At 45.0% G+C, this 18821-nt stretch overlaps 1 protein-coding gene across 2 annotated transcripts in view; it reads right to left on the bottom strand.

Moving 5' to 3' along the window:
* LOC147447168 (uncharacterized) overlaps positions 1 to 16531 on the bottom strand; it is a 101306-nt gene extending 84775 nt beyond the window's left edge. The window contains exons 1-2 of one of the 2 annotated variants that reach the window (XM_086524265.1): positions 16401 to 16531; positions 15964 to 16325 (exon numbers count right to left, since the gene is read on the bottom strand). In XM_086524265.1, coding sequence (XP_086380391.1) covers positions 15964 to 16131 — 168 coding nt within the window. In that variant the 5' untranslated portion in view covers positions 16132 to 16325; positions 16401 to 16531. Of the gene's footprint in view, positions 1 to 15963 lie in introns of both variants that reach the window. The other variant, XM_086524264.1, reaches the window with a different exon arrangement.
* Between the last annotated feature and the right edge of the window lie 2290 nt (positions 16532 to 18821).

Raw genomic sequence — 18821 nt, 5'->3', positions numbered from 1 at the left:
GTGCTTCATCTCTTGTGCGAGAGCAATCGCTACCGCCTTGTTGAGATCTACGGGGTCGAGGACTTCGACATCAAACCTGATATAGTCGTCCAACCCGAACATAAAAGCCTCTTTGCGCTTCGCATCCGATTTGTGTAATTGGGTGCCAAGCTGCAAAACACGGTTAGAAAAAGACATGACTGGTGTACCGTTCTGCTTGAGATTGCGTCAATCTTCTTTTAACCGCGCTAGGTACTTGTCACGTGACACATCCCAACCCTATGTGTCCGTGGACAAGCTACACCACAGCAGGGTTCAGTCAAGTCAAGTCGGTTTAGATTAGCAGTGATCTGGCACTTTTGTGAGTCTATTCGTAGACCGTGCATGCCCAGTCACTTAGCATAGATGCATATCCTCCGATTGCACACAGCATGATCATCGGAATTCCCATCAGAATCCATTAGCATCAGTTAGAGGAATTTTCCAGTGCATTTAGCCTATTTTCCTATTTATTGGTATTTTCACATATTATTTTTAAGTGACTTTCCAACAAAAGTAGGTAGGGCAATTTTGCTAAGTTAATATATAAGCAAACCAAAGTTCACACTTTCTGGCAGAAGAGGCAGCAGGAGCACCTTGCTCAACAAGCAACTTCTCAGCAAGACCAACCCCTGCGACTACTCTGGCGTTTTCTCCACAGAAGACCTAGCGTTTTTGCATCAGATCAGCCTTGGCGATTTGTGCACAGCAGATCAGCCCCGGCGTCATCACGACACAGCAGATCAGCCTAGCGTTTTTGCATTTGCAGAACCCCGGCGACAGAAGGACCAATTTCAGCCCCTGGCGTTTTTTGGATTTCAGTAGCAAATTAAGACCGGCATTATTCACCTAAAGTGTAGCAGATTCAGCCCGTAAAGACCATCAGTTTTCAGCCCTAAGAAACCTCATTTTTCAGCCAAGAAAACGCAGCCAAAACAGTCATTTTCAGCCACCGAAACAGTCCCGAAATTCAGTGATTAGAAGATCTCAGATTTCAGCCATCATCGTCGTCATCGTCATCGTCGTCGTCGTCACCGTCGTCGTCATCGACATAGACCAAGTTGCATAGTCCATTGCATACGCATTGTACACCTTTGTGAAATCAAGTAGACCACTCTCGCCGATGAGAGTGGGGCCTTCGGAGGAGGGTTTTACAACCTCTCAGGTGTCGTATCTCTTCTCTCTCCTTCTCTCAGTCTCATTCACTTGCACGCACAATATCCACTCACTTTGTTTGTGATCATAGCACTCTCCACAAGACGGAAGGCTCTCTCCTTCCCTAAGAACTAAAAGGAACCTTGAGCAATAAAGATCACTAATCTTGAGAAAGTACAACATTCATTCCGTTGCACCTAACATTGGTATCAGAGCTTTGGAAGTGTTCTGCATTACTCAAGGAAAGAACCACAAGAACCACAATTAATTTTTTTTTTTCCTTGTTGTGATCGCACGAACCCAAGTTCGCTTGGGCGTGGCGAGTCCTAATCGTGTTTTGTTGAAGAGTGACAAGAATCCCAAGAAAGAAGGGCTTGTCCAGCCTCGCCTTGTGTCTCTTTTCACTCATTGAGAGCGGACCGCGCACTTAGCGGCCGGCCAATCGACGTGAGGTGGGAAAAAGCAACCTTGGTGTGAGCGCAAGGCCGCCAAGGGGTGCGCCCGCAGAAAAGGGTAGAACTCGGGTGAAGAGAAGATCCTTCTCCAACGCGATTTGCAAGCGAAAGAAAACTCCAAGAACCCAAGATCCCCAAGAACTCAAGAACCTCAAGAACCCAAGATTCTCACGAATCAAGGACCTCAAGAACCTCAAGACCCTCAAGAACCCAAGTTCCTTGTGAACTTAAGAACCCAAGACCCCCAAGAACCCACCCGTTTCTCGTGAACTTAAGAACCCACAAGAACTCACGATTGCAGAATGGTCATCACTCGAAGCGGAATGGATACTTCGCTTGGAAGTGATGAGCATGAGAGAGGCGAAGAAGAATTTTCCCCACCATGAGGTTTTTCTGACCCTTCCCCATCTACAACACTGATTGCACTAACTCCAATGGAGGAGTTGGAACTGTTGTTTATGGAACAGACTTTACAACGCAAAGCAAGAAATGCAATAAGAATGGCAGCCATAGCGCGTGAGCGTGAGCAAGCACGCTTGGAATCCAAAGAACGACAAGCCACATTGGATCGTGAATTCAAAGAAATGGAACGCAGACACGCAGAGAACCAAGCAAGACGAGCAGAATTTGATCGTAAGAACAAAGCCCTCAAAGAACAGAGCGATCTACAGAACAAAGAGATGTTGCGACTTTTTTCTCAAGTACAGGCGTACTTTGCACAGAATCACGAAAAGGAGACTCTCTCCGTTTCTTCTTCTCCAAAGCATGACACACAAGATTTGCATGATTGTGTGAAGCATGATGATGATTTGATTGATAATGATTTGCATGATGATGAGACGCATGATGAATTGAATGATAATGATTTGCATGATGATTTGAAGCACAATGATAAGCATGATGATTTGGATGCCAATGATTTGCATAATGATTTGGATGACAATGACAAGCATGATGATTTGCATGATCAAGATGTGATTTCTCACAAGCATGATGAGTTGCATGAAGATGATGTGATTGTTCACAAGGATGATGTGTTAGTGGATGCTTTTCTTAGCGAAACTAACCTCGCAAATTCGATCAATCACGAAGATCCGATCTTGGCTTTCGAGTCGAGGTCTAAAGAACCCCCACAGGACGATTCGATCATTAAGGAAGAACCGATCTTGGCTCTCGAGCCTTGGTCCAAAGAACCCTCACAGGAAGTATTATGGGTTCACATGATTGATACGCACGCATTGTTCGAGTGTTTCATTCGTGACGGTTTCCTGTATTTTAGTCAACATCGTTATGTGATCCCTTTTCCTAGGCATGACATATTGCATGTTGAGCACGTTTCTCTCATGAATGAGCACGAATGTATGCGGATTTTTCATGAAAAGCTGAAAAGTATGTATGTCAGGAAGTCACATTCTATGTCTCTTCCTTGGCATGACACAGTTTCTGAACGAGCACATGACAGTATGAGCACCAAGCATGGGCATTTCCATTGTGATTTGCCACAGCTGATTGATTTCCATCAAACAAAAAAGATTCGACCTCATTGTTTGCATGTGTTTGATGAACGAGTTGTCACTCCGTCTCTATGTTCATCGACATTGCATACACAGTCTTTAGAGAAGACAAGATTTTTTTCCTTCACTTTACATGGAATGGGTATGTTCATGGTTTTGTGTTGGAGATGGTTTCAAGAATTTTCAGCCATGGAGATTTTTGAAGACGAAAGAAGCAGGACTCTCAACGAAGTTAAAGCATCGAAGGAGCCACAGCAGACTTTGTGTCGCTTTCGGCGCGGCCCAAAGAAGCAAGCGTTGCAGACCTTTATGAAGTTCAAGTACCGCTCGACCCACACATCAAAGTGGGCCGGCGAAGAGTCCCTTCCAAGATTCCGGATGCTATTGGCGATCTCCCTCGACGCCATACAGTTCGGTACTAGTACCTCACTTTGAAAAGGAGGGGATGTCACGTGACACATCCCAACCCTATGTATCCGTGGACAAGCTACACCACAGCAGGGTTCAGTCAAGTCAAGTCAGTTTAGATTAACAGTGATCTGGCACTTTTGTGAGTCTATTCGTAGACCGTGCATGCCCAGTCACTTAGCATAGATGCATATCCTCCGGTTGCACACAGCATGATCATCAGAATTCCCATCAGAATCCATTAGCATCAGTTAGGGGAATTTTCCAGTGCATTTAGCCTATTTTCCTATTTATTGGTATTTTCACTTATTATTTTTAAGTGACTTTCCAACAAAAGTAGGTAGGGCAATTTTGCTAAGTTAATATACAAGCAAACCAAAGTTCACACTTTCTGGCAGAAGAGGCAGCAGGAGCACCTTGCTCAACAGGCAACTTCTCAGCAAGACCAACCCCTGCGACTACTCTGGCGTTTTCTCCACAGAAGACCTAGCGTTTTTGCATCAGATCAGCCTTGGCGATTTGTGCACAGCAGATCAGCCCCGGCGTCATCACGACACAGCAGATCAGCCTAGCGTTTTTGCATTTGCAGAACCCCGGCGACAAAAGGACCAATTTCAGCCCCTGGCGTTCTTTGGATTTCAGTAGCAAATTAAGACCGGCATTATTCACCTAAAGTGTAGCAGATTCAGCCCGTAAAGACCATCAGTTTTCAGCCCTAAGAAACCTCATTTTTCAGCCAAGAAAACGCAGCCAAAACAGTCATTTTCAGCCACCGAAACAGTCCCGAAATTCAGTGATTAGAAGATCTCAGATTTCAGCCATCATCGTCGTCGTCGTCACCGTCGTCGTCATCGGCATAGACCAAGTTGCATAGTCCATTGCATACGCATTGTACACCTTTGTGAAATCAAGTAGACCACTCTCGCCGACGAGAGTGGGGCCTTCGGAGGAGGGTTTTACAACCTCTCAGGTGTCGTATCTCTTCTCTCTCCTTCTCTCAGTCTCATTCACTTGCACGTACAATATCCACTCACTTTGTTTGTGATCATAGCACTCTCCACAAGACGGAAGGCTCTCTCCTTCCCTAAGAACTAAAAGGAACCTTGAGCAATAAAGATCACTAATCTTGAGAAAGTACAACATTCATTCCGTTGCACCTAACATTGGTGAGGTGGCAAGAATCGCGCCTTGAGCTTGTCTTGGAAGTCGGCGCAACTAAAAGAAAGGGGCACGCCGACCTCGGCTTCCTCTAGGTGCGCGGCCAATTGCTCTTCTTGCCATGCTTGATACCAATTAATGGCATCACCGGCAAGATATGTGGCTGCCGTCAAAACTTTGCTATTCCCTGCCTTCTTAGTTGTCGCAAAATAAGCATTAAATTGATGCAACCAAGAATGAATAGCATTACCAAAACTTTGCTATTCCCTGCCTTAATAGTTGTCGCAAAATAAGCATTAAATTGATGCAACCAAGAATGAATAGCAATAGCATCCATCTTACCGTCATACTTACTGAATGTCAACTTCTCAGTGACGGGGTTGTTGGAGTCCAAATCTTGGCTTGCGCTACTTGATGAACCACCAGCATCTTTGGCCAGCTCGGGTTTCAAGGTGAGTACCTGTAGGACCAACTCTTGCATGCGTTGGTCTCTCTGCACCTCACATTCTAACTCCAAGGCCGCTCGTCTATCTACGGCCGCCAAGCGCGCTTGCTCACGCTCACGCTCCAAGGCTACCCTTTTGTCTTCGGCTACCAAGCGCGCTTACTCGCGCTCACGCTCCAAGGCTAACCGTCTTTCTTCGCGCTCGTGATCCAATTCTGCCTTTCTTTCCTTGCGCTCACGATCCAATTCTGCCTTTCTTTCTTCACGATCGCGCTCCAAGATTGCCTCTTTCCTCGGCCGCCAAGCACTCTTGCTCACGCTCGCGATCGAAGGATGCCTTTCTTTCTTCGCGCTAGCGCTTCAAGGTGGCGCGTTGCGCTTCTTGTTGTAGCATCATGTCCACCATCGTCTTGACCAAAGCCTCCATAGGATTTGGTGCAATCCTTGGCTTAGATGGGGAGGGGGGAGGGTCGGAAAAACCTCGTGGTGGGGAAAATTCTTCTTCGCCACTTCCATGCTCATCACCTCCATGCGAAGTATCCATTCCGCTTCGGGTGATGACCATACACTAAAGTCTTGGGTTCTTAAGTTCACGAGGAACTTGGGTTCTTGTAGTTCTTGGGTTCTTGAGTTCTTGAGATTCTTTTTTCGCTTGCAATCTGTGTTAGAGAAGGATCTTCTCTTACCCGAGCTCTCCTCTTTCCCGCGGGTGCACCCCTTGGCGGCCTTGCGCTAAGTGAACGGTCCGCTCTCAATGAGTGAAAAGAGAAACAAGGGGAGGCTGGACAAGCCCTTCTTTCTAGGGTTTCCTGTCACTCTTCAAAAACACGATTAGGAATCGACACGCCCATGTGGACTTGGGTTACGTGTGATCGCAACAAGCAAAAAAAAATTCTTGTGGTTCTTTCCTTGAGTGATACAGAACACTGCCAAAGCTCTGATACGAATGTAAGGTGCAACAGAAGTGAATGTTGAATTTTGCTCAAGATAAGTGCTCCAAACTGTGCTCCAAGGTTCCTTTTACTTACGGAAGGGAGAAGGGAGAGCCTTCCGTTCCTTTAGTGAGAGAGTGCAAATGATCACAAACAAAGTGGTAAACACTATGAATGAAGGTGTTGAGATTGAGAGATAGAGAGAGAAGAATATGACACCAGAATGTTGTCAAACCCTCCTCCGAAGGCCCCACTCTCTATGCCGAGAGCGGTCTACTATTGATTGCACAAATGTCTACAATGCAATGGACTTACTGACGATGTCGACGACGATGAGGACAGCGACTAGACGGGCTGAAATCTGAAAATGCTAAGGGCTGAAATCTGCAAATCTTGTATCTGCTGAATTCTAACTCTATGTCGGTGACGACGACGATGACGACGGCGCGACGAAAACACAGATGCTGAAATCTGCAAATAGCGGGCTGAATCTGCAAACGCTAGCTGATCTGACCGTGCGGCGAGGATCTGCTGCGGGAAGGTGAGATCTGCGAGGTTTGGGGGCTGCGGTACGGAATGTGACTGCTGAAAACTGAAAAAGCAAATGCTTATGATGGTTTTGTCGCCAAACGCTGATGTAAATCTGCAACAAAAACGCCAAACGCTGATGTAAATCTGATGGATTACTGTTGGGAACGTTAGGCTTGCTACTGCAGAAAACGTTGGCTCTCTGCTCTGCAGAAAACGCTAGGTGATCTTGTTGGCTGAAAAACGCTAGGCTGTCCCGCCGGTCTTGCTGAGAAGGTGCATTGCAAGTTGTGTATCTGCTACCTCTTTGACAGAGAGAGCTAGCGCCAGGTTTTCTTATATATTGCATGAGTCAAATTGCCCTACCTAGTTTCCCAACAAAGTCACTTATTGATAATAAGTGAAAACTGGCTAAAATAGGGAAAATAGGTCTGTGCACTGTAAAAATGCTCCTAATGAGTTCTGATGATAATCTGATGATCATGTTGTGTGCGACCAAAGGAAATGCATCTACTCTAGGTGCCTAGACATGCACGGTCTATGATGTCACGTGACACATCCGACCCTATGTGTTCGTGGACAAGCTACAGCATGACCAAGGTTCAATTCAGTCAAGTCACTCTAGAATAGGAAGTGATCTGGCACTTCTGTGAGTCTGTTCACAGACCGTGCATGTCCAGACACTTAATTTAGATGCATATCCTCTGGTTGCACACAGCATGACCATCAGATCCCATCAGTAGCATTTTTACAATGCATAGACCTATTTTTTCTATTTTTGACATTTTTAACTTACTATTTTTAAGTGACTTTTGTTGAAAAGTAGATAGGGCAATTTTGCTAAGTTTGTATAAATAGAAACCTAGCGCTAGCACTTTCTCGCAGAAGAGGCAGCAGGAGCACCTTGCTCAACACGCAACTTCTTAGCAAGACCCCCCACATCAGCAGAGCTAGCGTTTTTGCATCTGCAAGGACCAGCGTTTTCATCCACAGGCAGCCCGACGTGTTTGTTGCACAGCAGATCAGCCCAGGCAGCAACAAGACCAATCAAGAAGCCTAGCGTTTTCCACTTGCAGGACAACTGGCAGCAGCAGACCATATTCAGCCCTAGCGTTTTTGAATCAGCATAGCGTTTTGCAAATTCACCGCGACGGAACACCAAGAAGCATTAGCGTTTTCAGCTTTCAGCCCTTAGACACCGCATAACAACCCCCGAACCTCGCAGATCTCACCTTCCCGCAGCAAGTCCTCGCACCACGCTCAGATCCCGCAAGGTTCACAGTTTCAGCCCGGAAAACGCAAATTTCAGCATCTGCGTTTTCAGCGTGTCGTCGTCGCATCGTCGTCATCGACATCATCACCGACATAGAGTCAGAATTCAGCAGATAGAAGATTTGCAGATTTCAGCCATTAGCGTTTTCAGTTCAGCCCGTCTCGTCGTCGTCGACATCGTCGGCAAGTCCAAAGCATTGTAGAGATTTGTGCAATCATAAGTAGACCGCTCTTGCCATAGAGAGTGGGGCCTTTGGAGGAGGGTTTGACAACATTCTGGTGTCGTATTCTTCTCTCTCTATCTCTCAGTCTCATGCACTTCCATTCACAGTGTCCATTCACTTTGTTTGTGTCCATTGCACTCTCTCACTAAAGGAACGGAAGGCTCTCCCTTCCGTAAGTAAAAGGAACCCTTGAGCACAGTTCGGAGCACTCATCTTGAGCAAAGTTCAACATTCACTTCGTTGCACCTTACATTGGTATCAGAGCTTTGGCAGTGCTCTGTATCACTGAAGAAAAGAACCACATTATTTATTTATTTTTTGCTTGTTGAGGTTGCACGAACCCAAGTTCACTTGGGCGTGTCGATTCCTAATCGTGTTTTTGAAGAGTGATAGGAAACCCAAGAAAGAAGGGCTTGTCCAACCTCCCCTTGTGCCTCTTTTCACTCATTGAGAGCGGACCGTGCACTTAGTGGCCGGCCAATTGACCTGAAGTGGGAAAAAGCAACCTTGGTGTGAGCGCAAGGCCGCCAAGGGGTGCGCCCACGGGAAAGAGAAGAACTCTAATGAAGAGAAGATCCTTCTCTAACACAGATTGCAAGCTAAAGAAGAACCTCAAGAACCGCAAGAATTCAAGAACACCAAGAACCTCAAGAACTCAAGAATCCCAAGAACCAAGACCCCCAAGAACCCAAGTTCCTCGTGAACTTAAAAACCCAAGACCACAAGAACCCACGACTTCAGTGGATGGTCATCACTCGAAGCGGAATGGATACTTTGCTTGGAGGTGATGAGCATGAGAGAGGCGAAGAAGAATTTTCCCCACTAGGAGGTTTTTCCGACCCTCTCCCTTCCCCATCTACATCAAGGATTGCACTAACTCCTATGGAGGCTTTGGACCAGATGTTCATGGAAAGGAAGTTAGAGCGCGAAGAAAGAATGGCAGCCATAGCACGTGAGCGCGAGCAAGCACGCTTGGAAGCCAAAGTAAGAGAAGCAGAATTTGATCGCGAGAACAAAGCAAGAAAAGCAATAAACGACCGACACATGAAAGAGATGTTGGGACTCTTTTCTCAAGTGCAGGCACAGATGCAAGAGATTCAAGGAAAGGAAACTCTCTTAGTCTCTTCTTCTCCCAAGCATGACACACAAGATTTGCATGATGAATTGAATGACAAGCATGATGATTTGCATGATGATCAAGATGTGATTTCTCACAAGCATGATGATTTGCATGATGATCAAGATGTGATTTCTCACGAGCATGATGATTTGCATGAAAATGACATGATTGTTCACAAGGATGATGGTTTAGTTGATACTGTTTCTATTGAAGCTAACCTCATTGCAAATTCAACCAATCACGAAGAACCGATCTTGGCTCTCGAGCCTAGGTCCAAAGAACCCCCTTAGGAAGAACCGATCTTGGCTCTCAAGCCTAGGTCTCAAGAATCCTTACAGGAAGTACTATGTGTTCGAATGATTCGTCAGCACGCATTGTTCGAGTGTTTCATTCGTGATCGTTTCCTGTATTTTAGTCAGCGTCTTTATGTGATCCGTTTTCCTAGGCATGACATATTTACGTTGAGCACGTTTCACTCACGACTGAGCACGGATGTATGCGGATTATTCATAAAAAGCTGAAAAGTATGCATTCAAGGAAGTCAAATTCCATATCTCTTCCTTCGCACGACATAGTCGTAGAAAGAGCACAAGCAAGTATGAGCACCAAGCATGGGCATTTCCGTTGCGAATTGCCACAGTTGATTAATTTAGATCAGCAAGAAAAAATTCGACCTCATTGTTTGCGTGTGTGTGGTGAACGGTTTGGCACTCCGTCTCTTTGTTCATCTACATTGCATGCCCAGTCTTTGAGGAAGAGATTTTTTCCAATCACTTTACATGGAATAGGTATGTTCATGTTTTTGTGTTGGAAGTGGTTTCAGGAATTTTCAGCCATGGAGATTCTTGAAGAAGAAAGAAGCATGACTCTAAACGAAGTTGAAGTATCGAAAGAGCCACAGAAGACTTTGTGTCGCTTTCGGCGCGGCCCAAAGAAGCAAGCTTTGCAAACCTTTATGAAGTTCAAGTATCGCATGACCCACACATCAGAGTGGGCCGGCGAAGAATCCTTTCCAGGATACCAGATATTATTGGCGATCTCCCTCGACGCCATACAGTTCGGTACCAGTACCTCACTTTGAAAAGGAGGAGATGCCACGTGACACATCCAACCCTATGTGTTCGTGGACAAGCTACAGCATGACCAGGGTTCAATTCAATCAAGTCAGTCGAGAATAGGAAGTGATCTGGCACTTTTGTGAGTCTGTTCGCAGACCGTGCATGTCTAGACACTTAGATTAGATGCATATCCTTTGGTTGCACACAGCATGACCATCAGATTCCCATCAGATCCGATCAGTAGCATTTTTACAGTGCATAGATCTATTTTCCCTATTTTTGACATTTTTCACTTATTATTTTTAAGTGACTTATGTTGGAAAGTAGGTAGGGCAATTTTGCTAAGTTTGTATGAATAGAAACCTAGCACTAGCACTTTCTGGCAAAAGAGGCAGCAGGAGCACCTTGCTCAACAGACAACTTCTCAGCAAGACCCCCCCACATCAGCAGAGCTAGCGTTTTTGCATCTGCAAGGACCTAGCGTTTTCATCCACAAGTAGCCCGGCGTGTTTGTTGCACAGCAGATCAGCTCCGGCAGCAGCAAGACCAATCAAGAAGCCTAGCGTTTTGCACTTGCAGGACAACCGACAGCAGCAGGACCATTTTCAGCCCTAGCGTTGTTGCATCAGCATAGCGTTTTGCAGATTCACCATGACGGAACACCAAGAAGCATTAGCGTTTTCAGTTTTCAGCCCTTAGACACCGCAGAACAACCCCCGAACCTTGCAGATCTCACCTTCCCGCAGCAGATCCTCGCAGCACGGTCAAATCTCGCAAGGTTTCCAATTTCAGCCTGGAAAACGCAGATTTCAGCATCTGCGTTTCCAGCGTGTCGTCATCGCACCGTCGTCATCGCACATCGTCACCGACATAGAGTCAGAATTCAGCAGATAGAAGATTTGCAGATTTCAGCCATTATCGTTTTCAGATTTCAGCCCGTCTCGTCGTCGTCCTCATCGTCGTCGACATCGTCGGCAAGTCCAAAGCATTGTAGAGATTTGTGCAATCATAAGTAGACCGCTCTCGCCATAGAGAGTGGGGGGTTTGACAACATTCTGGTGTCGTGTTCTTCTCTCTCTATCTCGTAGTCTCATGCACTTCCATTCACATTGTCCATTCACTTTGTTTGTGTCCATTGCACTCTCTCACTAAAGGAACGGAAGGCTCTCCCTTCCATAAGTAAAAGGAACCCTTGAGCACAGTTCGGAGCACTCATCTTGAGCAAAGTTCAACATTCACTTCGCTGCACCTTACATTGGTATCAGAGCCTCTTTTTCCCGTTCAATTTCGGCCCGCTAAGCCTCCTACTGTAGCATCATCTCCATCATGGACTTTACCAAATCCTCCATAGAATTTGGTGCAATCCGTGGAGTACATGGAGACGGAGGAGGATTCAACCATCTTCCTGGTGGAGGGGCATCTTCTCCAGCTTCAAACTCATCACCTTCACGCAAAGTATCCATTCCGCTTCAGCACGGGTGATGACCATGCACTAAGTACTAGGGTACTTGGTTTCTTGGGTTCTCGGAGTTCTTGGAAACTTGGGTTACTTTGTTACTTGGGGTTCTTGGCTACTTGGGGTACTTGGGTACTTGGGGTTCTTAGTACTTGGTACTGCTTTGAAATCTACATTTAAGAAGGCTTTTCTTTTACCCAAGATCAATTCCTTCTTGCGGGTGCACCCCTTGGCGGCTGCAAGGTCCGCTCTCAATAATTAGAAAGAAGAACAAGGGGCGACTGACAAGCCCTTCTTTTCTAGGTTACCTACCACTCTGCAAAAGACAGATTAGAGAGATTGACACGTCCAATGGTCTTGAGTTACGTGCAATCTCAAACAAGCACAAAAAAATGTGGTTCTTTATGGCTTAATGGCCCTTAACACATAGCGATGAAGACGGGAGTGCGCCCGATGGGCGATGGACTAAGCATGGGAGTGGCTAATAAGTCCGGGGCAAGGCTACGAAACTTCTTGATAAAAAATCCTAAGAGAGATTCTTCAGGTTCTTTTCTTGAGTGATGATACCGAATAATGCCAAAGAGATCTATTAATAATGTAATGTGCAGCGGAAGTGATTGATGGTGAATGCTCAGGATGAGTGCTCAGTGCATACTCAAGGTTCCTTTTACTTCATGAGATAATTGTGCAATAGACTACAAAGAGAATGATCCTATGAGTGAAGGTTCTGTGGGTGATAGAGAGAGGAAGACTAACACCACGTGAGATCTCATACCCCCTCCAAGGACCCCCCTCTCTATCGTTAGAGAGATATTTGCTGTAGATTGCACAAATGTCGATACAATGGTCCTAGATGCTGAGATGTCACGTGCACATGGCTCTGTGTGCCATGTGGACATGCTTCATTGACTTCCACAGCCAATTTTCCACCTATCCCTAGATAGGAGTGTCTAGAATCCTAGGAGGACTAGTATGGCAATTTTATGAGCTGTTCGCAGGATCTACATGTTCGGACGAGTCCAATAGATTAGGTTTTCCAGTATTGGAACCCTCTTGCATAAATGGTTTGTACACACGTTTTGACAGATGTTATTACACTTCGGTGGACATATGGCATGGTGAGCATGAAGGTCTAGGTTAGAGGGACGTGTTGTTCTAGTCGGTTTGTCAAATGGGTCACAGATTAATGAGTTATCGTAAGAGAACTCCAATGTGCGCACATTTGCACATTTTTCCCAACCTCTCCTAAAATTCCCGACCTAACCTAAATTCCCTATAAAAGAAGAAGTAGAGCCAACAATTTGCATCAGATGTGCAAGTGCTAGAATTCAGCCCAGTGTTTTTGCATTGCATCTGCAACCTTAAGTTTGCTCCCAGTTCCCAGATTTCAACAGATCAACCCAGTGTTTTCAGATTTCAGCCCTTTCCCTCTCCGGAACCAGCCCAGATCTACTAACGCTAGCCTTTTCATTGCAGCCTGGTACTTCGGCAACCATTGAGCCTCTTGTCAGGTGCAACAGAAGTGTTTTAAGGATTTAGCTCGAATCTAGTGCTCACACTTCACTTGAAAGAATTGAAATGAATTGAATGAGAGAAAGAGAGAGAGAGACACAAGAGACGACACAGAATGTCAGATCCCAAACCCTGAAGGGCCCCCTTGCTCTGTTGCCATAGCAAGTCCTTTCTTTATTGTTGCACAATGCAAATACAATGATGCTAAATGCCGAGATCCTGATTCTACTGATGTTGGGTACTACTGGGCATTGAGGGGTACTGCGGGGTAGTAAGGTAATGTGGGGTGCTGAGGTATTGATGGGTTCTTGTCGACGATGACGACGAGCTACTGATGGGTTCTATGTCAACGATGATGACAAGGTATTGAGGGTTCTACATCGACAACGACGAGGTACTGAGGGGTTCCATGACGACGATGACGACGAGGTACTGATGGGTTCTATGTCGACGACTGTGACGAGGTACTTAGGGGTTCTATGTCGACGACGATGACAACGACGGCGATGTCGAAGCTAATGGGCTGAAATCTGAAAATGCTCTTGATGCTCATCACTGAAACTTGAAATCGTTAGGAATGCTAATGGGAATTTGCTAATGTAGCGAGGCTACGGGCTAATCGGCCATTGTCGTGGATGACGATGGCTGAAAGCTGAAAAACGTTGGCTGTTTTGAAGGCTGAAATCTAGAAACGCTGGACTAGACACTGCCCACGGCAAGGCTATGGCTGTCCGCGGTGGATTTGTTGCGGGGTGCCGAGGGCAAAGCAAAACACTACCGCTGGCTGAAAACGTTGATGGCTGATCTTGGAAAACCCTAGAGATGATAACAACCCAGGAGCTTGGTACTACTTGGTTCTTGAGAGGTACCTTCATTGGTTCTTGAGAGGTACCTTCATTGCTCCTCTGGCTCCCACTGGTGCACCAAGGACTGGTGAAATAGGTACAAATGCTTGGGTCGGGCAGCAAGGATAAATGCAAAGTCACTTATTAATAAAATTCACTTTAAGAGGTGGTTCACGTGTGGTAATGCCTTGTGGACGACGCAAAATGGGTTATATTTTCAAAAAAGGGTAATAAATGGAGGATATGTGTGGACAATAAGCAAGCTGGTTTTATCTACCTTGTGGACGATGCAAAATGGGTTTCCCTATGGTTCTATTTCCAAACAAGGGTAATAAATGGAGGATATGTATGGACAATAAGCAATTAAATGCGACAACAAAGAGGAATCACTATCCACTTCCCTTTCAGGATGAGATTTTGGACACTGTTGTAGGTCATGAGAGATTTTCAGTATGTGATGGGTTTTGTGGGTATTTTCAAATTTGGATTGTCTATGAAGATCATAAAAAGGCCAGCTTTTTAAGCCCATGGAGATTGTTTTGCTATAGGGTAATTCCCTTTGGTTTGATGAATTCTTATGCTAGATTCCAGAGTTGGATGGACAAATTGTTGGGACCTTACCTTGAAAGATTTGTGAAAGTTTTTATAGATGATTTTTGTGTTTAAAATGATAGAATTATTCATGTGCAAAAGATTGATATGGTCAACTCAATCCTTTGAAATGTGAAAATACAAGAGCTAGAGTGATACTTCTTGGCCATGAGGTAAGTGAGAATGAGATAGCTCCTAATCCTACAAAAGTGGAATGTTTGCTTATTGATGGATAGTCCTAAAAGTACAAAATAATTGATGTAAACCTATGCAACCTTAGTGAGAATTCAGTGAGGTCCTATCGAGCGTGCCAAAAATGCAAACATCTATAGCACAAAAATGAGAGCCTTAGCGAGACTTCAATGAGGTCCTATCGGGCGTGCCAAAAATGAGAACCTTCTCTGAGCAGTATGCTCTAAGTCTCACAAACACGGATGACAACTGACAGCAAATTCAGCCTAGTTTCTCCTTCATTTGACGAAGATTCCTATTTTGAAATTGGACATGTTGCTCGCCTCGCTTTTGGCAGCCCTTTTTCTTGATCATGTTGTGCTCAAGAGGGGTCTTGTTAGCTTGTGCTACATGGATGTCAGTAGTGATCTAGCTTCACCAGCAGTTGATGGGTTACTTGTATGCATGCATCAGCCTTTTCTTAGTTTGATTACTTGTCCGCTCAATGGCCAATACATGGCTACATGTGGATTGACCTCGTTCATTGATCATAGTTACATCATCACATGCATGTAGTTCAGACCATCATGTTGTGAGACTTTGACACTCTTCTCTTGCATATGGAACGGCTGCAGGAATCGGATAGAATATAGAGGTAGATTCATTGGAAAACTTCATAGGAGTTAATGTTGGCCTGCCATGTTTGATGCACATGGCAGGCCTTAATGTAGTGCACAAAGGTATCACACCCAACCAAAGATCAGGCAAAGATCTTCTTTTCTCTTGCCTTTCTGTTGTCCTGATAATAACCTCCAACCTTAAACTCGGTCATTATGGCCAATCATGGGAAGTTAAGCTAGCATCTAGCAACTTATACTTTTGAGCTTCAAATAAAGTGATAGTACCCACTGGGTTGCTCTGCACTCATGAGAGTTGGGCCGCATATGAGCTGTCATTTTAGGCTGTTAAAAGAGCTTCCTTCATTCAATGGCCACTCCAAGAGGGCCAGATAGAGCAAGCGAAACAGTGTAGAGTTGTATCAAAGTTCTCTCTCTCTCTCTCTCTCTCTCTCTCTCTCTCTCTCTCTCAGTGCGTTCTTACGTGCTCAAAATTCTGACGGAGTGCTGCATTATGCGAGAGCAACTTGCGAGCGGCGGGGAGGTCCCTGTGGTTGGGGACCAGGCTTTCTTTCTCCTCAGCAATGTTAGCATCCATGCTGCCAGCGCCCGCCGCCATCTCTGCTGGTGCCGTATACCGAACCTCTTGCATTTGGTTTTCGCAGTATCATGTCACATGGTACGTAGAAATGGAAGAACAAGAGTGTAAGGCTAGGGTGTAAGGCGGGACGGGCTCGACGTGACGAGGCTGAGTTGGCAGGCGTCTATCTCGACGTAATGATGCTAGTGTCACACTCGGACGGGCTCAAGTCATGCTCCTGCTTGAAAGGACTCTTTGCCATTTCACTGCCACAGATATACAAATCGCACAAAGATCAATATGAATCCCTCTGTGTCTCTCTCTCTCTCTCTCTCTCTCACCCAAATCACGAAGAACTTGGAGAGGAGCGGAGTCTGGTGGAAGGATCGAACGATTTAAAGTTTCGCAGGTGCGGAAGCAGTTTGCTCTCTATCGCTTTCTTGTTATGTTTCAGCAGGAAGGTCGGATCGCCCCAACTACTCTTTACTCTAGCGTGCTTTCCACGTCGTCCTTCTATATAATTTCTTGGTTCTTAGAGGATAGGCTTAGAGCATGCTTCCCACGTCGTCCTTCTATATAATCTCTTGGTTCCTAGAGGTTAGGCTTAGAAGAAAATTAATGCATCGCCTAACGCGAAATCTTGCACAAAAGCCCTAAATCAAGAGTGTTGCCCACACATTGGGGCATCCAACGATCGTTTGCTTTCTTGTTATGTTTCAGCAAGAAGATCGGATCGCCCCAACCGCTCTTTACTCCAGCGTGCTTCCCATGTCGTCCTTCTATATAATTTCTTGGTTCTAGAGGCTAGGCTTAGAAAAAATTAAAATGCATCGCCTAACACGAAATCTTGCACAAAAGCCCTAAATCAAGAGTGCTGCCTACACATTGGGGCATCCAGCTTGGTCATATGAGTCAGAAGGGAATGAATTAGTTATAGTGTTTCCACTCTATCCTATGTTAAACTCTTCTAATTTTGGTTTGTGTGAGCATTGCATATATAGAAAACTGACTAGGCTTACCGCATCACCATTGGATAGGAAGTTAGAAAATCCTCTAGATTTGGTTCATAGTGATTTATGCGGGCCTATGCCACATAAGTCTCTAGGGGGGGGGGCATTCTATTTCCTGACTTCATAGATGACTCTACTCGAAAGGTGTGGGTCTACCTCTTGAAGAGGAAAGACAAAGTCATTAGTGTCTTCCAGAAGTTCCTAGCTATGACTGAAAACTAGTCAGGTAAGAAGTTAAAGACTTTGCACACTGACAACGGGGGAGAGTACGTCTCCACTGCATTTAAGGACTTCTATAGCAAGCGATGCATTAGAAGGAAGTTTACTACATTGTACACATTTGCTCAAAATGGATTTATTGAGCACATGAATAGAACTATTCAAGAGAGGTTCACTTCCATGCTATCTATGGCCAAATTACCCCAAGAGTTTTGGGGAGAGGCTGTTATGATAGCGATGCATATAATCAATAAGTGTACACCATTGAACTACATAATTTATGGGAGATGTGGACAAGCAAGAAGCCCAATTATGATAGATTACGTGTGTTTGGGTATGAGGCATTCTCACATGCGCTTAAAGAGCTTAGAAAGAAGTTGGACCCCAAGTCACACAAATGCGTCTTTATTAGCTATGGTGCAAATAGAGAGATGGGTTATCACCTCTGGCATTCGAAATCTCAGAGAGTTATTTGCAGCTCACAAGTGATCTTTAACGAATCAAAGATGCACAAACAACCTGTGAAAGAGGTTGAATATTGCAAAGTAAGATTCAAGGACGTAGCCTCAAGTCCAGCTATGCAAACAACTCAGTCTACTAGCGATGTACCTACTACTAGTAATGCTCCAGAGAGCTAGTGATGCTCCTGAGAGTGTAGAACCTTTCAGTCAGATAGTGAGGAGATCTACACGTGTCTCTCATGTCCATGAGTGTTTTCAGCTAGGGTTAAGCTATTTGTCGGTCATGGAATGTGGAGAGCCCACCTACTACCAAGAGGCTATTGAGATGGAAAATAACATGCAGTGGGAGCAGGCAATGCAATCTGAGTATAACTCAATTACGAAAAATGAAACTTGAGAGCTGACAGAGTTACCAGAGGACAAACAAGCCTTTCCTTGCAAATGGGTGTATCACGAGACCTACCCCTATGAGGTAGTATTGTTATGATGCATTGAGAACGATTATGGAGAATAAAATCCAAGTCAAATTTCAATTCAAGACACAATATGCAATAGAAAGGCCCTATAATTATAAAGAAAAAGAGGACTAAGCACAACCTATGCAACATTTTCTTTTTATAGTAAAAATATCAATTCGATTGCCACAACTCTGTTGGGCTACTGTGTTAGCGCAAATGTTTCAAAGTTCACCTATGTGTAGCTAAGTTCAATTGTAGGCTATGATACATGCAATTTTACATTGAGCTCTGCTTTGAGTGGTCACACAAGATGAACCTAGGAAGATATCGCCTAGTAGAAACAGGAAAAGAGCTAGTCGTAATTAAGCCACTTACACTTTCAAAGAGGAAGATTTGCCAACCACTATGGTTAGCATGTTGGCATAGGACCACTCCCACACCAAGTGAGATGGATCCTTCTCAAGAACACCCCTTGACAATTGCCAACAAGCACCAAGCAATGATGTTCAGGTGTGTCACTTTATGGTCACAATGCAATGGCTAAGGCATTAATCACTCGATGTATACTTTTTGGAAAAACTCTCTCTTGCGTAATCGCAAATGCACCAATTATT

This window comes from Adiantum capillus-veneris, chromosome 11, assembly GCF_014529385.1.
Source record: "Adiantum capillus-veneris isolate H3 chromosome 11, ASM1452938v2, whole genome shotgun sequence".
In the NCBI taxonomy this organism is placed as follows: domain Eukaryota; kingdom Viridiplantae; phylum Streptophyta; class Polypodiopsida; order Polypodiales; family Pteridaceae; genus Adiantum; species Adiantum capillus-veneris.
Note: the sequence above shows the minus strand (reverse complement) of the source record. Positions and strands in the feature narration are given on the sequence as shown.